General features: G+C 40.8%; 1 protein-coding gene across 1 annotated transcript; it reads right to left on the bottom strand.

Moving 5' to 3' along the window:
• Positions 1-41: 41 nt before the first annotated feature.
• Positions 42-13,068, bottom strand: BTBD1 (BTB domain containing 1). The gene is made up of 8 exons (XM_079317724.1): positions 12,588-13,068; positions 7,747-7,903; positions 7,400-7,505; positions 5,801-5,998; positions 5,355-5,547; positions 4,723-4,810; positions 1,861-2,007; positions 42-996 (listed from the first exon to the last, which is right to left on the bottom strand). Exons 1-8 carry the CDS (start codon positions 12,977-12,979, stop codon positions 838-840), a joined length of 1,440 nt encoding a protein of 479 aa, XP_079173850.1. The 5' UTR covers positions 12,980-13,068; the 3' UTR covers positions 42-837.
• Between the last annotated feature and the right edge of the window lie 6,245 nt (positions 13,069-19,313).

The raw sequence follows: 19,313 nt of genomic DNA, 5'->3' as shown, positions 1-19,313 counted from the left end.
ATTGTATGCAATCTTTAAAACTCGTTGCACACCAATAATCCTTAGGTTTATACTAATTTTTTTAGTATTGGAATATCTAATGATAAAATAACATCATTACAAGTCTTGTATTCTCATTTTCACATTATACATTTTTTTATAGGCACATACGTATATACAGTGGCTATTTGCATAACCATTTCTATATTCCAAAACAGCCCTTCTGAATTAAGAGAGATTCTGGAAAGATCTGTTTGTTGCTGAATTTCGACTTAATATTTATTTCTTCAGTGCAGCTGCAGATGCTCTCTGCAGTGCAAAGTCCATTAATTCTCCATGGCTCTTGGAAAAAGTCAAGATGATGGCAATATGAATGCAGCTTTGCTGATGTACTTCAAAAAAATACAGTAGAAATCCATGTCCATAGGGTCAATCCAAGGTCATTTTGGAAAGAAGTGCAAGATGGGACTACAGCAGCAGCTTTACTGTCTTTCAAGGACAGATTGGAGAAAACATACACAAGTTGTTCATAACAAATAAGGATTTTCCAGTTCAAAAAATGAATTTTACTACATGAGAAACAAAGGGGTGGAAACACAAAGTAATTAACCACAAGGTACTACTTAAACTTTTCAATATACAGAGTACTTATTCCACTTAACATTTCATTTAGAGGAATAGCTAAATTACAATCTACCAATAATGATGCAGGAAAAAATATAGCTTTTCTGGTACCCCTCAAACAAATTAGTTTTGCTTTTATACATTAAAGTAACTTAACAGAATTTTTTTAACTGCTGCCAATAGTGAGCTGAAGTCCACTGAGACACCAACACATTCCAGATCATCACGTGAAACTTAAGTATAAAATATTATTTCTGGTATCTGTCCATCTTCTATTGATGTACCATTGTTGTTACCTGGTGAACTATAAAAGACAAAGCATGTTTTGCTAGCAGTAGGAGATTCATGGATCACTTTCTTCAAACCTTTTGTTCCATAGTGGGAATCAGGACCCTGAAAAACATCACAAGAGATGAGCAATAGAATGGAAGTGGGCAAGACCCAAAAATTGCTGATGGTCAACTGACTTAGGCTATTTTAGTAGTGTAAAATTTCTGTACCTGAATAAAAAAAATTATATACAAAATCACAGTCAACAGAAGCAAGGGTCCTATGTCTACATAACAAAAATATATTTCTTTGACAGCAGATTTAAACCAGTTGATTTCATCCAACTAGTGATGAATACTTTCTAGTATTTGTCCTTATCACACAGGTTGTCTATATTCTTACTTAGTTCACTTAGTTTCCTCAGCTGCTTTTAATGTGCAGTATTTGTTTCCAACCCACTAAACTCTGATTTCTGTATAGGAAATTATATTTAGAAGAATATTAAAATTTTTTTGAGAAATAAAATTGTCCAGAACACTAACGGGAGACTCTGAGAACAAGTAATTCTTGCCTATTATTTCAGCACTAGTATATAAAAAGAGATTTTAGAAAGCTGTTTTCTTGAATTTAGCTAGTGGTTAGAATATCCTTGATTAAAAAAAAATCAAATTTTGATGGAAAGCTTGCCAGATTATATTTTCTTTATAGTGCTTTTTCCCCATACAGAACCAGTGACTTTCATTAGAACTCCTAACTCCTACATCAAGCAAAAAATCAGGAAGGCACAAACGATCCAATTAGGAATTCCATGCTGTGGCACAGAAGAGAAGTTAACAGTCTTACAAATTAGTTTTAACTACACCCTTCTTTAGCCCTAAACATAAAATAAATTCAAGATCTAGAAGACACTTTCCCATTAGAAGACTGATAAAAGAATAACTCTTGCATCAAAGTAACACTTTCTTCTGTACTGCTAGACATTCTTACTTTCAAGGTTGCACAAGCTGTGTAGCAAACCGTGGGCAGAATCTCTATGGGCTCTTTGAACATAACTCTGAAGGTACTGGCTGTTCCATCACAGCTAAATCCAGTGTCGTTCTGTCCCAGCGTCTGGTTCTTCTCATAATCAATTATCTGCACAAAAGCATGAACATTGTATTTGAATGTTTACAAGCGTGAGAAAGGTTCTGATTGTGTGCACATGAGAAGGTTACAGGCAAACACTTGCCGACCCCACCCAGCCTAACTGCAAGGCGGGTGCAATCTCAGCTGGGAAGGAGCTGTGATTTCCTGATAGCACTGGAGCTGACGCACAGCTCGGAATGTGTTACACGGGCTGCGGGCACTGCTCCAGCCAGGCTAAAGTCTGTGCTTGGGAGATGGAGAACAGCTCAGACCTTCAGCTTCTGACCTTCATATACAACATCTAATCCTCTGCTTAGGTTTCCTGATCTCTGTACACCTTCACAGCCCACATGAGGGAATCTCATTTGCTGCCTGTGGCTAGTTTAGAAAACAAGTTTTTACAGATAATGTAGGCACTCAATGACACCTTCATAAAAGAGAACAAGAACTTGTGCTGTTATGTTTTATACAACTTATTTCTAATTTTGTTTCAGTATAAAAATTCTACTCAGATGACACAATATTTATTTTGCCTTCCATTTCAGTGGCGAGTAAGAATCACTAGTTCCAATGTGATAATAGCAGATTCCTTCCCATTTTGGATTGCAGTCCTGATCCATGCTGCCCAATACATCTTGCAGAAACTGGATATCAGAGCTTTAGAGCAGAGCACTTCTTGTGATTACAGCACACAATCATATCAGTTTTAATAGTTTCTTATTAACTCGCCATATATTTTTTAGTATTATCCATGCATGAAATGAAACTTTATTCTAAGCAAAATTTACTGTAGTTTTTTCCCCAGCCACAATCAATAGAAATATTAACAATTACAAAGCTGAAGACTTAAGCCCTTTTCACATAACATGTGATGTAGATGTATTTGTAGTATACATTATCACTATTTTATGGCAAGTTCTAAATGTTTAACTAGCTGGAGCTCTGATAGTACTGATGCAGAGTCAAGGAGAAAGCTAGAGACACAAAACTTAACTGTCTGAAAAGATTGTGACAAGAAAGTTTCAGATTTATCACTTATTAGGGATACTTCCAGGACGAAGAGAACCTATATAAGATGGATGGCCTTAAATGAACCATAAAGGCTTATGCAGCCTTTCAGCTGGAATTTGTGGAGGATCTCTTTCAAGTGAATCATTCCCACTTAATATGCATTGGTTTGTGTTTAAAAAACCTAAATTCTTTTCAGATTAAATAAATCCAGCAAATATCCTGAGGGAACAATGAATGCTTGCATCTGCTAACAAGAAATCAGCTAAGGGGTTCAAAAAAGGGTTTATGTGAAGTAAAAATCCCCAGGTATGTTTAGTATAGCTGCTAAGTTCCTGAGATCAACTCTTTTGTCCTAAACATTCTGTCTAGTGCACTATGCTACTCATTTACATTGATGTACATTTTGACAAAACCAAACTGAAGGTACTTCAAATAGAGGAATTTACAAGTGAGCTTTTAAAGTGAGGAATGTGGAAAAGCCAAATTCCTTCAAAATGTCATTCCAGATACATTCTGTTTGGAACATCATTTAGAGGAAAGGCACAATATTTTTTCCTTAGGGGATAAACACAAAATACCTATCCTTAAGTACAAAGTAGTCAGATAATAACAATCATCAAATAGGAAGCAGAAGACAATTTGTCATTTAAATAGAATGTCCACTAATGAACTGAAACAGCAATTCCAGCACATGATGAAAGTGTAAAAAGATAGGACAATAGGATTTCTGTCCCTATAGGAAGTCACAGACAATTTATTTCACAAAATTTCTCATGCACCTAATAAAGCAATGTGACATGATAGTACCAGATTATGAAATGCACAGCACAGGGTAAAACTGTGCCAGTCAGGGAATCCTAATATCTTGTTAGGAAGCTCAGAATCAAAACAAAACTAATCTCTACAAGAAAAAGAATTCAAATAGGCTGGAATTCCACACTCAAAAATGAAAACAAAATATAGTGCTGGATCAATACTACTAGAAGACAATCCTGACCACAACATGCTAGGGGATCTAAGAGGCTACAGGAGCAGGAAATACAATTTTAGTGGTGTCTTCAATCACCAGCTGGGACCAGGCAAGGGTCACACCAGGAGACAAGCAGGGGGACATTTTTAGATGCTATCACTGGCCACTTCATGAGCCTGCTAACCAATTGCTCAGCAGGAAGAAACGCAAGCCTTGATTTGGTACTGAGTGATGAGCAGGATCAGATTCAAAATTTCATAATGGAAACACTATGTAACAGTGTCCATAATATACTTAGAGCCAACACTCCCACATGAACAACAAAAGCAAATCCCTCACAGCTGTGCTGAATTTCAAAATGAGGAAACTGAGGAACCTTGTTCAAAAAAAGGAACAATTATGAAAATCAAATCTTTTATACAAAGCATGCAGGCTATTGAAGGACATAACATACCCAAGTACAGTATCAGTACACATTTCCTATTAGGAAAGGCTTGAGAAAAGGGGAAAAAATCTGGATGTTGGGGAAACACCTACATTGAAAATGACAGAAGGACAGGAGAATGCAGGAGAAAGCGAGCAGAGTTCCACAGTGTTCTTCTTTTGCCTAGTCACCCCTTATGCCCACTTGTGACAAAACACCTTAGACTCCTGGTCTATCAGTTGCTTCCTTCCAGATACAGACCAAACCTTTTGCAAGTTCCTGCAAGTGTACAAGCCTTTTTAAAAATAATATACTGTACCTGTATATTAACTTGATAGTCTGTGGGTCCATGAATAGATCCATATAATCCAAATCCCACTATGGAAATTCTTCTGTTAACTGTGAACCTGGTAAAGCACAAGAAAGGAATTCAAACTACTGTGGTGAGTGTGTTACCTTATTTCAAGTAGGAAATAGACTCCCACTGAAGAGTAGGGAAGTAAACTGATAATGACATTGCTGGTTTGTTTTTTTTTATTAACAGTATTTTAAATTTAGATTTCAATACTAAGAAAAATGTTTTGCCAGCTTTATAGGTTAAAGCTTCACTAATTCCTCAAAATATTCAGTATTACTAAACAAAACATAACCAGATTCTTTTCAGTATCTCCAAAATAAAAACAGATCAAGACTTGGCATTTCAAAAAGAAATACACAGATCACACTCAATCATTCTAGAATGCACCCAATCCTCCTGAACCACATTGTTTGCTAGTTTGTATTTTACGTGTGTAATAGCCTAAGTTATTTTAAAAAATGAAAAGATCAAAGGTGTGCAACAGAGCCACCATGTTTGCTCCTGTATCTTATACCAAAAAGTCAAAGTTGAATGATTTGCTCCCTTTCTCCCCACACTTCTCTGTCCCTCCATCAAAGTTTCTGAAGTCCTACCTAATGCGGTCGCTTGTTCCACTGTAGCCCCAGCGACTCTCCACCTGCTGGAACCTGTTGATGCTGCATTCTTTTCCTCTCAGGCAGCACCTTGGTCGGTCAATATAATCTACTTTAGGTTTAGGATTGACAGTAAAGTGCAGAAAGAGATTTACTACTTCCCGATCCGACAAGATTCCAGACTGAGCAGGGCCTGTGAAAACATAAAACTTCCAGGATTATTTGAAGGCTTACTCCAGCTGCTGTATTTAAACCACACATACTCACAAGCTGAAGACAACAATAACATTTTCCAATGGCCAGAGCATAATCTGCAGAATGTTTTGCTTTCATTTGTGCATCACAACTCTTATTAGTACAATATTAACAAAAGAATTTAGTGTTAAGCATCCAAACACAGCACTGAGGAATGGTCTAACAGTAAAACAAAGAACTCCAAAACTCACCAGCTGCAAACTCTTCAATTGTCATTAACGGAAAACGGATTAAGGAGAGAGCTCTTCCAAGGACTTTCTGTTTGTTCCCGAATGTCACAGGCAATTGTTGTCTTTGACACTCTGCTTCTGCCCAGCGAACAACAGCTCCAAAGAGCCTGCTTTCTCGAATACTGAGAGTGTCCCTCTCTAGAACTGCACACAATGTGTCTAAAAAGAAATGTTAGCAGCTTTAGATCAGTGTTCATCCAAGCCAGTAACAGTGTTACATGATGCCAGCTTAAAATACTAATTACACACTAAGAACATTTGTAACAAGACTATTAGCTTTGACTTATTATTATGTGTGTGTACGTATTACACATAATTTATCTTACATAAAAAACTAATTTCTCAATGACACATAGATTTCAAACTAAAAATTAATTTCCTTGCTATGAAGACAGGATATGAGTTTTCTTCTTGATTCCTAAGAGTGTAACTAATCTCTGTAGTGATAACAAGTATCCTGAAGAATTTCCATTGCTAGGGCAAGATCAAAATTGAAAGTGACCAAGCACTGAATGCACACTACTAAAAAACCAAATTATTCCTGATGACACTAAAAAACCATGTTACTCATGATGATACTCAGTGTCATATTCTTATCTGGGCAGCCACCTGCACATCTGGATCAACTTCAGCCACAAGCAGCAGTGGTACACAAAAACCAGTTTAAAGATACATGAAAGTCATCTTAAGCATTGACATATCTGCTATCCATAAAGCCTGAAGGTGAAACACAAGATCTGAGGCAAGGTACATGTATAAAAAGCAACTTATCCTGTATTTCTGGCCTTCTTTGAATAAGAGGTATGCACAAGTTATGATAGAATACAAGTCAAAAAATAAATGGGATTTTATATTCTGAATCTTCTGTCTTTGGGAATTTTTATCTGCCTTGAATTTACATAAGCCATGTTTGCAGTTATAGAAAATAGCATATTGGAAAGTCAGAACAGATTGACTTACCAAGACTAAAGATCACTCACAGTCTGAGAACAAATCCTACTGAACATAATTTAGCAATGGCTTTAAAATTCTTTATGCAGTGAAACACCTTCCTTCAGCCTGAATTTTCCCACAATCTATCTGAATTGGAGTAAAACCTTAGACACAGAGTCGCAATGAAATTGAGCAAGCAAATTTAGAACTGCTAGCTTTTCATAGAAGACTAAACAGAGAAACTCACAGTTTATGTATTCATTTTTTAAAGCAGATTTCATTAATTGTACCTATCTGTGCAACTTTGAATAGATAAGTGCCATGTGGCAACACCTGTTGCACGTGAAAAGCAGGTATGGATGCCTCAGGGATGAGGCACACCCCTCAGCAAGTGAAAGCTTTGGCTCCAATGAGGTGTGGTGTCACCACAGTGGGAGCCCTACAGCACCTCTACTCAAACAGGGACACAGTGCAGTGCAATCCAGCTCAGGAGTGAGGCTAAAGGAAAGCACTGCAGGGGTGGATGCAGGAAGGGAAGAAGTGTTTGGGACTCTGCACACTCAGATGGGGGAAGGAACTATCCCGGGGTACTGTCATTTCCTGCTTAGGACACACAGAGTGACTCACCTATGTCAATATCTGTAAAGCCTTCTGCACTTATGGCATCCATAGTGCTTTTGTCTATTGTGTCAAGACAAAGACTAGCAAGCTGAGGTTCATCAAACAAACGAGCCTGGAAAGATACAGACATACAACTTAAGCACAAAGCTGACAAACTGCTGATTTTAAAAAGCAAGGAGTTTAAGTCTAGTATAGACATAAATTAAAATAAGTTGCTTTTTCTAAGTGTTCTTCGTGTTTATACCTTAAAGAGCACTTAAAATCTCAAAGGAATATACAATTAAGGAAAATTAGTAATTTCCCCCCAATTAGGAATTCTCTAGCAAATCAAAACTAAGCTTAAATTTACCTACTTGAGTAAGCAGCATAAAGGCATTATCTGCTCGGAGATGCTTTGTTAGGAAATCCACACAATGAGCTTCCAGGGCAGGGACTGCATACTTTTTAGCAGTGTATAAAGTAGTCATGACTGTTTCTGGACCAATTTGGACTTCATCTGAATAAAGAAACCTATAAATCAATACACAAATACAGATCATAAAAACATATCTTTAGAGGGACAGCCAAACACAACAGCCTCTTTGCTTTTAGAAAACAAGCCAAAGATTTGCACTGTGAACGGTGCAGCAGTTGACCTCTTGACATTTTTGTAAATAAAGAAGGTAAGTTTAAAAGTTCAAGAAAGACTATTATGTTAACCTAATGGCATACATTTGTTTTAAATATGTATCACTCCCTAGGACTGATCTGGCTGTACTAGTTATACATAGCTCCCCAACTGTCAACAACAGCTGAGCGGCAGAATTACTTTCCTACGAGTGCATGATCTCAGTTCATCAGGAAAATATCAATGCACAATCCTCTATGCCTGTATTCCTAAAATTCATTTACTGACAGTGCACACTGGCTTCCCCTCCATGAAGGACTTAGATTGTGAGAACATCTTATTCAAAGTTGCCCTGGTGTAGTACTCAGAGAGGCAAGGGAGTACATTCCAGCAGATGACCTTGACTCTTCTATTCCTGCCACAGCAAAACACCCTGGCTTGTCCCCACTGCTTGAGGCAAGAGGATTGATTGAGATTTTAGCATAAGCTGTGAACCAGAAGACAGCAACCTCCACCAATACCAAGGAAAAAAACCTGTATCTTGAGCAGTTGTTATTTGAGACTAAACAAGGTAAGATTTATTTTAAGGTTCTGTAGGGAAAATATGACTTTTAAAAAATAACTTTTCTTACAGGTGACATTTAAGATAATTTTAGCAAAATTCCATCAGCTGTTCAGAAAACAATCAAGAATAGTTTGATTACAAAAATACATTTGTCCTCAACACACATAGGTAATTAAACATAATAAACCAGGGCTCACTAGCAAATGCAAGAATTTTACAATGAAAACCAAGTCTTTCCTCTATATTTCTTAATATTTGTTTTTTAGAAGATCCTGAAAATGAATGACACACAGAGACAGAAGGTGTGTTTAGAAGGGTTTTTAAATGTAGCAATCAGCAGTTTGTATCTAAAAAGAGAAACTTGTGAAAACAACAGACTCAATACTTCCGTGCAAGATGTAGTAATACAAACCCAGAATTAAAGTTTCAACTGAAGTTCTTAATTGTTTTTATTTCTTATATTCCAGGAAAACTCTAATTCTCAGTAGTTGCTAACACACAACTAAATACGGTGTTAAACATTAAATTTGCTGCCACAACACAGGTACATATTTACCATCAAAAAACTCCAGCCTACTCAAACAGCCAGCTTGCACATCACTTTCGAGATGTGAATGATGCTCTAGATACATTTTTTAAACTGGATTTAAATTGAACATTTAATTATTTGAATTAAATGCTGACCTTTTCTTTTAAAGTAAAAGTTTCATACAGTTCAACAAGAACTGATTTATGAAAGCTATGAACTATTATTACCTGTTGATGAAAACAACGGGCTGACAAATTTAAGAAACAAATATTTCACAGGGACACTTTTGTATCCTACATTGACAAGCTCTTCATTCAAGCACTAGAACAGTGCATTTATATTTTGGTTCAAAGATTTAAAATAATCAGTTTTAAATGCCATTGTTTTTGTTTTGACTTTATAGGATCTTCAAGTCCAAATTACATAAAAGTTGATTAACAGGCTGTAAAAAAAGCAATGCTGTGCCAACTACAGTATGCATTTTTCATAATTTAAAAAAACAAAAAACAAATCCCAGGTTGGTTTTGGAACATGATTTTGGTTTTATTCCTTAAGTGAATCCAATCTGAAGCCAATCAAGTGACACACCAGAGGGGCTGCCTTGTGATTTGCTTCCTGCTGTACCTTCCACAGAAGAGGGGTGCAGTCCTAGGTGTGTCTCCCCTGTAAAAATCAGGTGAGCCCAGAGCTGTGTGTGTGAACTCTCCCCTCTGTGGCACGCCAGAACTGGCACAGATTTATGTTTACACCACTGCTCCTCCTCCACTGAACTCAGTGGGACTGACAATCTCCTTCCCCCTTGCCTTCTTCCCTCCTCTCCTTCCCTTTGAGACAGAAACAACCTACTTTTATTGGCATCCAGGATGAGGGAATAGGAAGCTGGGGGTGTATGTGCATAGTGGAAGAACATTTTAATGGCCAGAATAAACAGTTTTTCCAAGTGACCATTTAACATTCACTGTATGTAGCATTTTATGCTACTTTTCTTTACTCTCAGGCTAGCACTTCCTTCTCCCCTTGTGTGAGCATCCTCTCAGAAGATTAAATGTTTTCACCATTATAAAAGCACACTGGAATATTTTTTTCAAATTAGTCATGATTACTCCCTTATTTACTGCTTGCCAAAATTCTCAGAAAAGATTTTTGGAAGACAGACTGCTAACTTGTGCCATATCATCACTTTCCTTTATTCTGTGATTAAAGGAGAAGTTAGCTTATTGTAAAATATGAATGAATTTTTTAAAAATAATCTTAGTAAAATCAACAAAAAGAAACTGCAAAGCAGAACCCTACTGAGACAACTTGAACTTTCTTCATCATTGGTATTCAATTTGTAGTTAGAAACACAAACACACAAAAGCTGTTTCATTGGGAAATAGATTCGAACATTGTGACTTTGCTATTATTTCAGCTCTTAAGGATTTATCTGTCAAACTACTAATCTGTCAATTACTAACTGACTAATCTGTCAAACCATATGAGTAAATAAAATAGAAATGAGCTGAGGAACACTAAATAATTAGTAAATTATGCCTAGGAAGTTTTGCATTACGAAAACAGTTCCTTTACTTGATGTTCATTTGCTATGTGTATTCAAAGATCCTGACTTCATTTCTAGCCAATATACCTCAAAGTGGTATTTGCAAACATCGAAGAAATGTCCTGTGAAAGGTGACTATCATTATCTGAGTGATTTACTAATGACAGATAGAAAAGGCCAACAGTACAATTCCTGCCTCTTTCAGGAGGAAAAAAAACACCAGGAAAAGACCCCATGTTGCTTCCAACATGGAAAAAGCCCAGTACTGGCATGTATTACAGAAGTTCTCCCTAGATATGTTTTCAACAAGGTATTGCAATGTATATTTATTTCAATATAAATTCAAAGAAGTACACATAGCATGGAAGAAGGTCCTGAAGAGCTGGCACAGAAGCAAAGCTGAGATGTTCCAGCAGTCCCCAGCGTGGTGACACCCAGACAGGACAGCAGCACAATCAGCACTGACGCAAGTCCCAGCCACTGGGCACTGGCAGCCCGACCAACACAAGATGCTTTTGTTTGCTTCTAACAACACCTCTTCATTCACCTCAACAGTGTTCAAATGCCATCCTTATCTTCACTTAGAAATCTCCTCGAAATCTCCACGTTTCTACTTTTACCCAAACTTCTCTTATTGTATTCCCTTTTCACTGCCCAGCGTTTTTCCCACATATGTGGAGACAAACACATACATTTATTGTATGCACTGTCTTTTAACCTTTGAAACCAATTTGCTTGAAAGACACTTCCCACTACCTCTCACTCCTCTGCACAAAAAAATCCACAAAGATCAGTTCATTTGCTAACAGCAAGACATTGCTGCTGCATGGGGGTTTGTTGGGTTTTGTGCACATCACTTGCTTTAACTCCCATGCCCAGGATTACCCAAGGATCAGGTGACTCTTCCAATTGTTCCTATCTCAGGCCTCAGCAAAAGAAGGAAGGTGCCAAGAGTTTGGAGTCTTTCCTATCACAAAAAACTTTGAGACGCTACATATTTATTTCCAGGCAATAATATTATTTGTTTCCCAAATGTTAATTACAAAGAACTGTTTTGTATATTTTATGATCTACATTTTTTGCCTAGCAGAGTGTTTTCTTTGATAATAACCTTAAGGTTATGCAGTTTAGTCGTATTACCACATCGCAGCCCAAGGCACAAATAAACTATTGGTAACTGTTTCCATGAACACCATACATTTTATTTGCCACTACACCGAGAAAAGAGAAATGGTAGGCAAACTCATCAATTTTGTGAGCATGCAAACTAGCAGACCCACTCTGACCAAATTGGAAACCATTAACACACTTTACATCCTTTTTGCTACCACTGTGCTCCCAGTCTCACACTCAGATGGTCTGGGAGTAAAAAATCAGCTGGTTGCTGCCTTCTGCTGCATGTTCCCTCTCTGCCCAAATAGGACCATAAAGGGTGCTATTATGGCAAAAAGATATATTATTATCATCGCTGACAAAGTGAATAGGAAGATGACTAAGACTTCAAAGTAAGTATCAAATGTTAAAGTATCAAATGAAACTAAAAGCTTCGTACAACAGCCTCTGTCCCTTCTTAGTTACTATTAGAAGATGGCCGGATAGCTGCAACACCAAGGGGACCCACCAGTTCCCATCACTTTACTTTAACAAACCAAAACACCGAATCCAAGAGCCCAACCAGACACCCACCGAGTGCTTCCCTAAACGGACAGCCAGCTGCCGTGGGATTAGGGCACTTATCTTGGGAAAACAGCGCAGGCTAAAGCGCAAGAAGGGGCCAAAACACGTCGGGGGGCGGTGTGACCTTGCGTGGAGCCCACAAGGTATTTCCGCGCCGTCCCTGCGTGTCACTCCGGGCCGGGCACAGGCACAGGCCGGGCTGTGAGGGGACGGGACCGGGAGGGGCCGCGGAGCCAGGACTCGGCCCGGCGGCCGGAGCGCCCGCCCCGCGCTGACCTGAGGAGCGCCAGGAAGGCGGCGGGCTCCACGTCGGGCAGCTCGATCTCGGCCGAGGTGGTGGCCATGCCGCCGTTGAACATCGCGTCGAACACGGCGCTGCCGGCCGCCAGCACGAACCGGTGGGCGGGGATGCGCTGCTGGCCGGGCCCGGGGGGCGCCGCCCCGCCGCCGCCGCGGGCGCTGCCCTTGCCCACCACGAAGTGCACGTCGCTGAGCAGCTCGTTGGAGAACAGGAAGGCGAAGCGCTCCCGCAGCGAGCCCTTGGTGGCCTGCCAGTTGTACAGCGGCTCCCGCTGCAGCACCGCGCCGGCCTCGGCGGCGGCGACTCCCGCGGCGCTGGCGGGCGGCGTCTCCGCGGGCGCCCCCGGGCCGCCCCCCGCGGCCGCCATCGCCCTCGGGGCCGCGCCGGGCCGGGCCGCGCCGGGCGCTCCGTCAGCAGCGCCAGCAGCGCCCGCACCGCCCCGGCGGCAGCGCGCGCCCGGCCCCGCCCCGCGCACGCGCCGCTGCCCGCGCGGCCCGGCCCGGGATGGGCCCGGGATGTGACTGGGATGTACTCGGGGTGTGCCTGGGATGTGCCCCGGGATGTACACCGGGATGTGCCCGGGATGTACTCGGGGTGTGCACGGGATGTGCCCCGGGATGTACACCGGGATGTACACCGGGATGTACACCGGGATGGGCCAGGGATGTGACTGGGATGTACTCGGGGTGTGCACGGGATGTGTCCGGCATGTACCCCGGGATGTACACCGGGATGTACTCGGGGTGTGCCTGGGATGTGCCCCGGGATGTACACCGGGATGTGCCCGGGATGTGACTGGGATGGGCCCGGGATCTGCCTAGAATGTTCCCGGGATGTGCCCCAGCATGGGCCTGAGATATGCTGGGATATGCCCCGGAATGCGCCCGGGATGGTCCTGGAATGAGCCTGGGGTGTGCCCGGGGTGTGCACGGGATGTGTCCGGCATGTACCCCGGGATGTACCCCAGGATGTGCCCGGGACGTGACTGGGATGTGCCCCGGGATGTACCCCAGGATGTGCCCGGGACGTGCCCGGGACTGCGGCCGTCAAGGCGTCCGGGCTCGCCCGTGCCCGGGGAAGGCGCTCCCGGAGCCGCGGAGAGGGAACGGGACGGAGCGGGAGCAGGAGCGGGAGCAGGGCCGGGCAGGGCTCAGAGCGGCAGGCTCGGCGCTGATAGCGCTGCCCGTGGGAGCGATGAATTGCTGCGATTGTGCTCAGGCACGTGAAACTCACATTCATTTCCATAACGCCCGTTTCGCTGTGGTAACAGGGGAACAAGGGCTGGTGGCCGATATTCAGTATTTGTGAAGTGCAACACCGGCAGCTTTAAGGCTGAACCTCGGGGCTCTCCTGCTGGCCGGGCATTTGGCGCTTGAGGGGCGCGGAGCCGCCCGTGCCGCGGCCGCGCCCGCACAGCTCAGCGCCCTCGGCAAGGGGCGACGGCGCAGCCGGGCTCACCTTGGGCGCTGCCCTGCTGGCTCTCCGGAAAGAACGGGACAAGGAATAAGACGTGTCTGCGTTTTCCCGGTCCTGTCAAACCGCTGCAGAGCTGAGGCGATTCCTTTTGCCATCTGCTGGGGTTGTGCTGTAAGCACAGCGGCGATTTCCGCGGCGGCGCCGGGAGCTGTTTGTCACCGCTCCCGACTTGTCAGCATTTCTGGGAGCGTGTGGCTAAAAGAGGAATAGAACATGTCACCGCTCTGCGTTCAGGTTTATAATTAGGATCAAACTGAGACCGAGCAAATGTGGTCCGTTTCGCAGAACAAGTTTTTGAGAACCTTTAGCGAGATGGAAGCAATTTCAGCAGGATAAACTATAGTGGGAAAGGGCACCAGAAGATATAGTGTAGCAACAGCTAGCTTTGCAGAGGCTATATTTAAAAATAAAATCATACTGCTGACTTAGAAGAATGAAAGTATCATCTCTGCATTTCTCTTGTCCCAAGGTGGACAAAGAAGGGAAGGAAGGAGAACCCCACATTCCCTCCACGGCTTAGGGACAGAGATGTGAAACACTGACACCTTGGGCACAAATGGATAATTTCCATTTAAATGGGACTCTTTTTTTTTTTCTTTTTTTTTTTTTTTTTTTTTTTTCCCCAGAAATAGGATGGTCTGGGTATTAATGAGCATTTGTGTCACTGCTGTCTTTTTATCGTTCTGTGCTCACTCACAGGTTGATCTGTCAGCTGAGAGCCAGCAGCCATGACTGCTCTGCTCAGAGAAAAGCTTTTTGCAAAAAGTGTCAGCAACACTCTAGAGGAAGTTAACAGGGATAGAAGAGGGCTGAGGAAAAAGGGAAAGGTATACTAGAGAAGTAAAAGGAGGTTGGCTGGGGTAGAAAAAAAAATGTATAAGAGACCTTCAGGGATGAGAAATCAGTCATAAGAAGGCAAAGCTATGCAACATAGGAAAAAAATGGAAAGACCTGTGTGATGGTCTGAGAAAGAAAATGGAAAGAGAAAATGAGGGGAAAGAAACACAAATGAAATAAAATAAAATAAAAGTCTAAAAAAATAAAAATAGGAAAGAAGACAAAAGCAAAGGAGAAAGAAAAGAAGAAGAGTGACCAGGATGTCCATCTGATCTGTTCAGCTAAATGCCAAATGCACTAATTGAAACAGTTTTGAAAGTGAGAACTAAAAAAATGTTAGTAAAGTATTTCCTTTTGACACTGATCTTTTCTTCATGTAGACAATGAGCCGCAGACATTTGTTTCACCTTGTAATCCTTGTGCTAGCTTCCTTGAAAAAAAGCCCACAAAACCAGCCAGCTTTTCTTTGGCATTCTCAGTGGGTGGATCACGGCCATTTTTAAATGTGATGTCATGGGATTGTATTTGCCAGTCTAGATCAGAAATAATACACAATGCTTTTCCCAAAAGGGTACACATGAATGTCACATAAATGCCATCCCATCATTTGCCTTCTTAGTATGCTCAGGTTTTGTCTAGGAAATACAGCAGAAATTAGTATAGGATAAAAATTTACTTATATAAGCAGTTCAAGAAGACATTCTTTTGTTTGATCTCACGTATCAAAATGGTTACATATCAAGGGCTGCAAACAAAAGTTCAATAGTATTATATTATGTAGCTGTGCAGGTTGTTCTGATCTCTAGCCAGCAAAACAGAAGGTCAGGGAGTATGTACACTGTTGAGCAGCTAATTTTCAAGTTCTACATAATAGCCTGAGCAATCCAATGCTGACCTGGTGCCTTTTTTTTCTGTGGAAATTCATGAAGGAAGTACTCTCCAAGTCTTGAGGTTCCTTCACCTGTCAGCAGGCAGAGAGCACAAAGTGTGTTTACATGTTGTGGAGATGAAGCAGAGAATGCCATGATGAAACAGCAGGGATTTCTGAGATACCTGTGATGCCAGGGATGTCCCAGGGACACAGGAATGCCTGCCCTGGCCTCTCCTGCCCCTGAAACGGGGCCAGTTCTCAAAGGGGTTTAGGTTACTAAGAGTATTGTTTTCAACCATTTGTTCCTGAAATGATTTAAATTCTCCTCCCTTTCCTTCTTTTCCCCACATGAACTCAGCTTTGTGTATGCTCCAAGGAGCTGTTTGTTGTTATGATCAGAGTTTTTGAGCTGGCACATATTTTCACAGTGATTAGCAATTGTTCTCATAAGCAGTGAGCATCCTTTCTCTGCTTCAGGAGGGAAGGGAATAATTCAGAGTAAATCACAGATTTGTTTCTGATTAAGCTTCCTGGCTGGGGCCACTTGATGACATATTTTCCTTTCCATGCTCAATTAGACTCTTAAAATCCCCTACATCTGATCCATGCCACTGCTGTGAATGACAGACATGCATATTACTGTTCCCATCACTGAATTACCAGTGGCATTACAGCTGGTCAAATGTGTAATTTTTAATAACTGTAGTTATTAACAACCACAAAACCAATGTTGTGTCTCTGGGCTTTTTCTTGTGGTTGTTGTGGTTATCTTCTCTCTGGCTTGCATTAGTCTGGACCATTGGGATGTGGGGTCTGCAGATAACAGATCCAGTTTTTGGAGCACAGGATCCACTCAGGAGCAGAAAAGTCAGTCTTAGATCTGAGTAACACTAAGGGCAGGGATTAAGTTTTATTCTTACATCTTAAAAAGAGCCTATATAATGTGGATTTTTAAAATTCATACTGAGAGAAACTGGTATTTTTTCCTCTGGTATAAATTCACCTGTACTCTAAAACTGACAATAAGAATGCAACATTCTCAGAATTTTTAAAATTCATAATAATTCTTTGTGCTATCATTTCTACAAGTAGTTCTTGTATCTGAGCATTTTATTTTGCATTTTCAGCTGTGCTGTCTAGCTGTCCTGGAGTATTAAGGTAATTATGTATCTTGTGTCTTTTATCATAGTGATTCTTTTCTCATTTTTAGTGACAGTACTAATGATTTGTACTTTAATTTCTACTACTCTATAGTAATTATTACTTAAAGCACACTGTTATCATAAACATTCCTGCTAATCAAAGCATTTCTGTGAAATTTTTCAGAATTGTGGCTTAGAGATGTGTACATCTGATACAAACGTGACATGAAAGTTTTTGAGGACTCCAATTGTGGGGCAGCTCTTTCATTTCTCTTTCAGAACATTCATGCATTCCAAAAACTTATTGCAAGGAGCAATAGCAACATTCATCACATCATTCCTCTGAAAGTAATTACAAAACAAAACAAATTATTTAAGCCATAGAAGATTCTACTCATCATATACCTATTATACATATAATTTAAAATACTGTCATGGCTGGTTCTATGAAAAATGTTATACTTTGACATATATTTTAAAGAATTTTAAATATTCCGCTACAGCATAGCTGAAGAAGCAAAGAAGACAAAATTATTTTATTTGTTCTTACCATCATGTCTTTATGACTGACCAGTGGCTATTTTGTGAAGCTATTTACCTTTCAGTCCCTGCTGAATGTGTTGAGGCTCAGCAGTGCTCCAGACAGAATCCTTATTTCCTACACTTCTACCATGTCATTTACCTAGCAGCTTAATTTCCACATAGTTAACGAGATTCTTACTGAGAAATCACAGAAGCCTTTTCCAGTTTAAGACAAATAGTACAATTGACATGCTCCCTTTTAATATAATGCCTATTAATTTTACTCTGGCATGTCTTTTCTTCCTTTTAATATCATTGTTTGGTGGATAGAGAGGTTGTGGCACAAAAATTCAGCTCTGCTTTTGAGGTCCCAATACTCAAATTTGTAAGTGGGATGGTCACAGATCACTAATTCCTCTTTGGATTCTTCTTTGATGCTGTGATGGCTGTTGGTGAATCCCCCCAAATCCTCAGCAGATCATCAGCACGTGGCCTCCTGACCCCCAGTGCATTCCATGTGAGCTCCATTATGTTTTCTCTGATGCACCATGCAGTCTGAGATTTCCACTAGAGCATCACTTATTACCTGTTACACCCTCAGCTAACAAGAAACTCAGAAACAGGAGAGGTTGGCTTTGTTATGTGTGGTCTAAGATGCTCTCCCAGGAAATGAACACATTAACAAAAGACCCAAACATGAAGCTTTAAATTCACCTCTTAATTCACCTTTTAATCCACACATCTTTATCTGGTCTATTGGTTACTGACTTCTCTTGCCTTAAAAACTCACTTGCATATACAGGAAAGAAGAGCCTCCAAAATGTATCAGCTTAGCTTCCATAAAAATTGAATGACACAAGTTGTTTTGTAGCAGGATGGCATTTTGTAGCTGGCATCATAATGCAATGAAAGCTTGCTGCTTGGCAGAGCCCTGTGAACACATGAGCACTGCTTCCAAGAGATATAAATAGTGTCTCTTAATCCTTGCATTGATCTTCATGAGCTTGCTTAAGGTTCAGCTACCTATGTTTGTTTAAATTTCAATTTAAAATTAAGACAACAATGTTTAATTATAATGTTAAATCCTACAAGTAATCATGATTTAATGGGCAGTTATTATAGGTAAAAGCTGTTTCTCAGGCTAAAAGTAGACACAAAGACCTAATGGCCACTAAATCTCCTACTTTGTAGCTGACCATTAATAAATTACCTATTTTTATATTCTTCACAGCATTCTTTTGCTGGCACACTTACAAATGCCTTCTCACTCCTGACATCAGAACTGATCTGCCACCATTTAGTACAGAGACTGGAGAGAAACAACTTCCATAAGATAAGAAGTGATTAATGTTCTAATCAAGAAGCCAACAAACATCAGCCCTTGCACGATTCCTGCTCCTGAGCTGAGCTTTGCCAGCTGAGGGGCCCCACAAGTGGAACTGGTTCCTTGCTGGGGCCAGGATTCCCAGTGAGGAATCTGACATGTGGCACAAGGCTGATACTTGTGATTTGACAGAGAGCTGAGTTGCCTATTTTAAAATGGCTATTTAGACAGAAACTACGTAGTTTCTGACACAAGAATGTTGCAGCGTGGTCAAGGATCGCCAGTTTTGGCGCTGTGCTGCTGAAGGGACTATCTTTCACTTGAAACATAAGTTCAGAACTCGAGGAATCTCTTGTCAATAAATATGATCCTCTGACAATTTCTGCATGGGAAGGAGTCTCCATTTTCATTACTCCATTTTGCTTTCCTAAGCTTCACTGCATATATCCTACACACTGCTTTATGTAGGATATATGTATTTTTCAATCTTATCCTGACATATAATATTGCTAAATAGTTAAATAGTTGT

This window comes from Erithacus rubecula (genome assembly GCF_903797595.1).
Source record: "Erithacus rubecula genome assembly, chromosome: 14".
NCBI classification, from domain to species: Eukaryota; Metazoa; Chordata; class Aves; order Passeriformes; family Muscicapidae; genus Erithacus; species Erithacus rubecula.
This window is presented reverse-complemented; position numbering and strand designations above follow the sequence as displayed.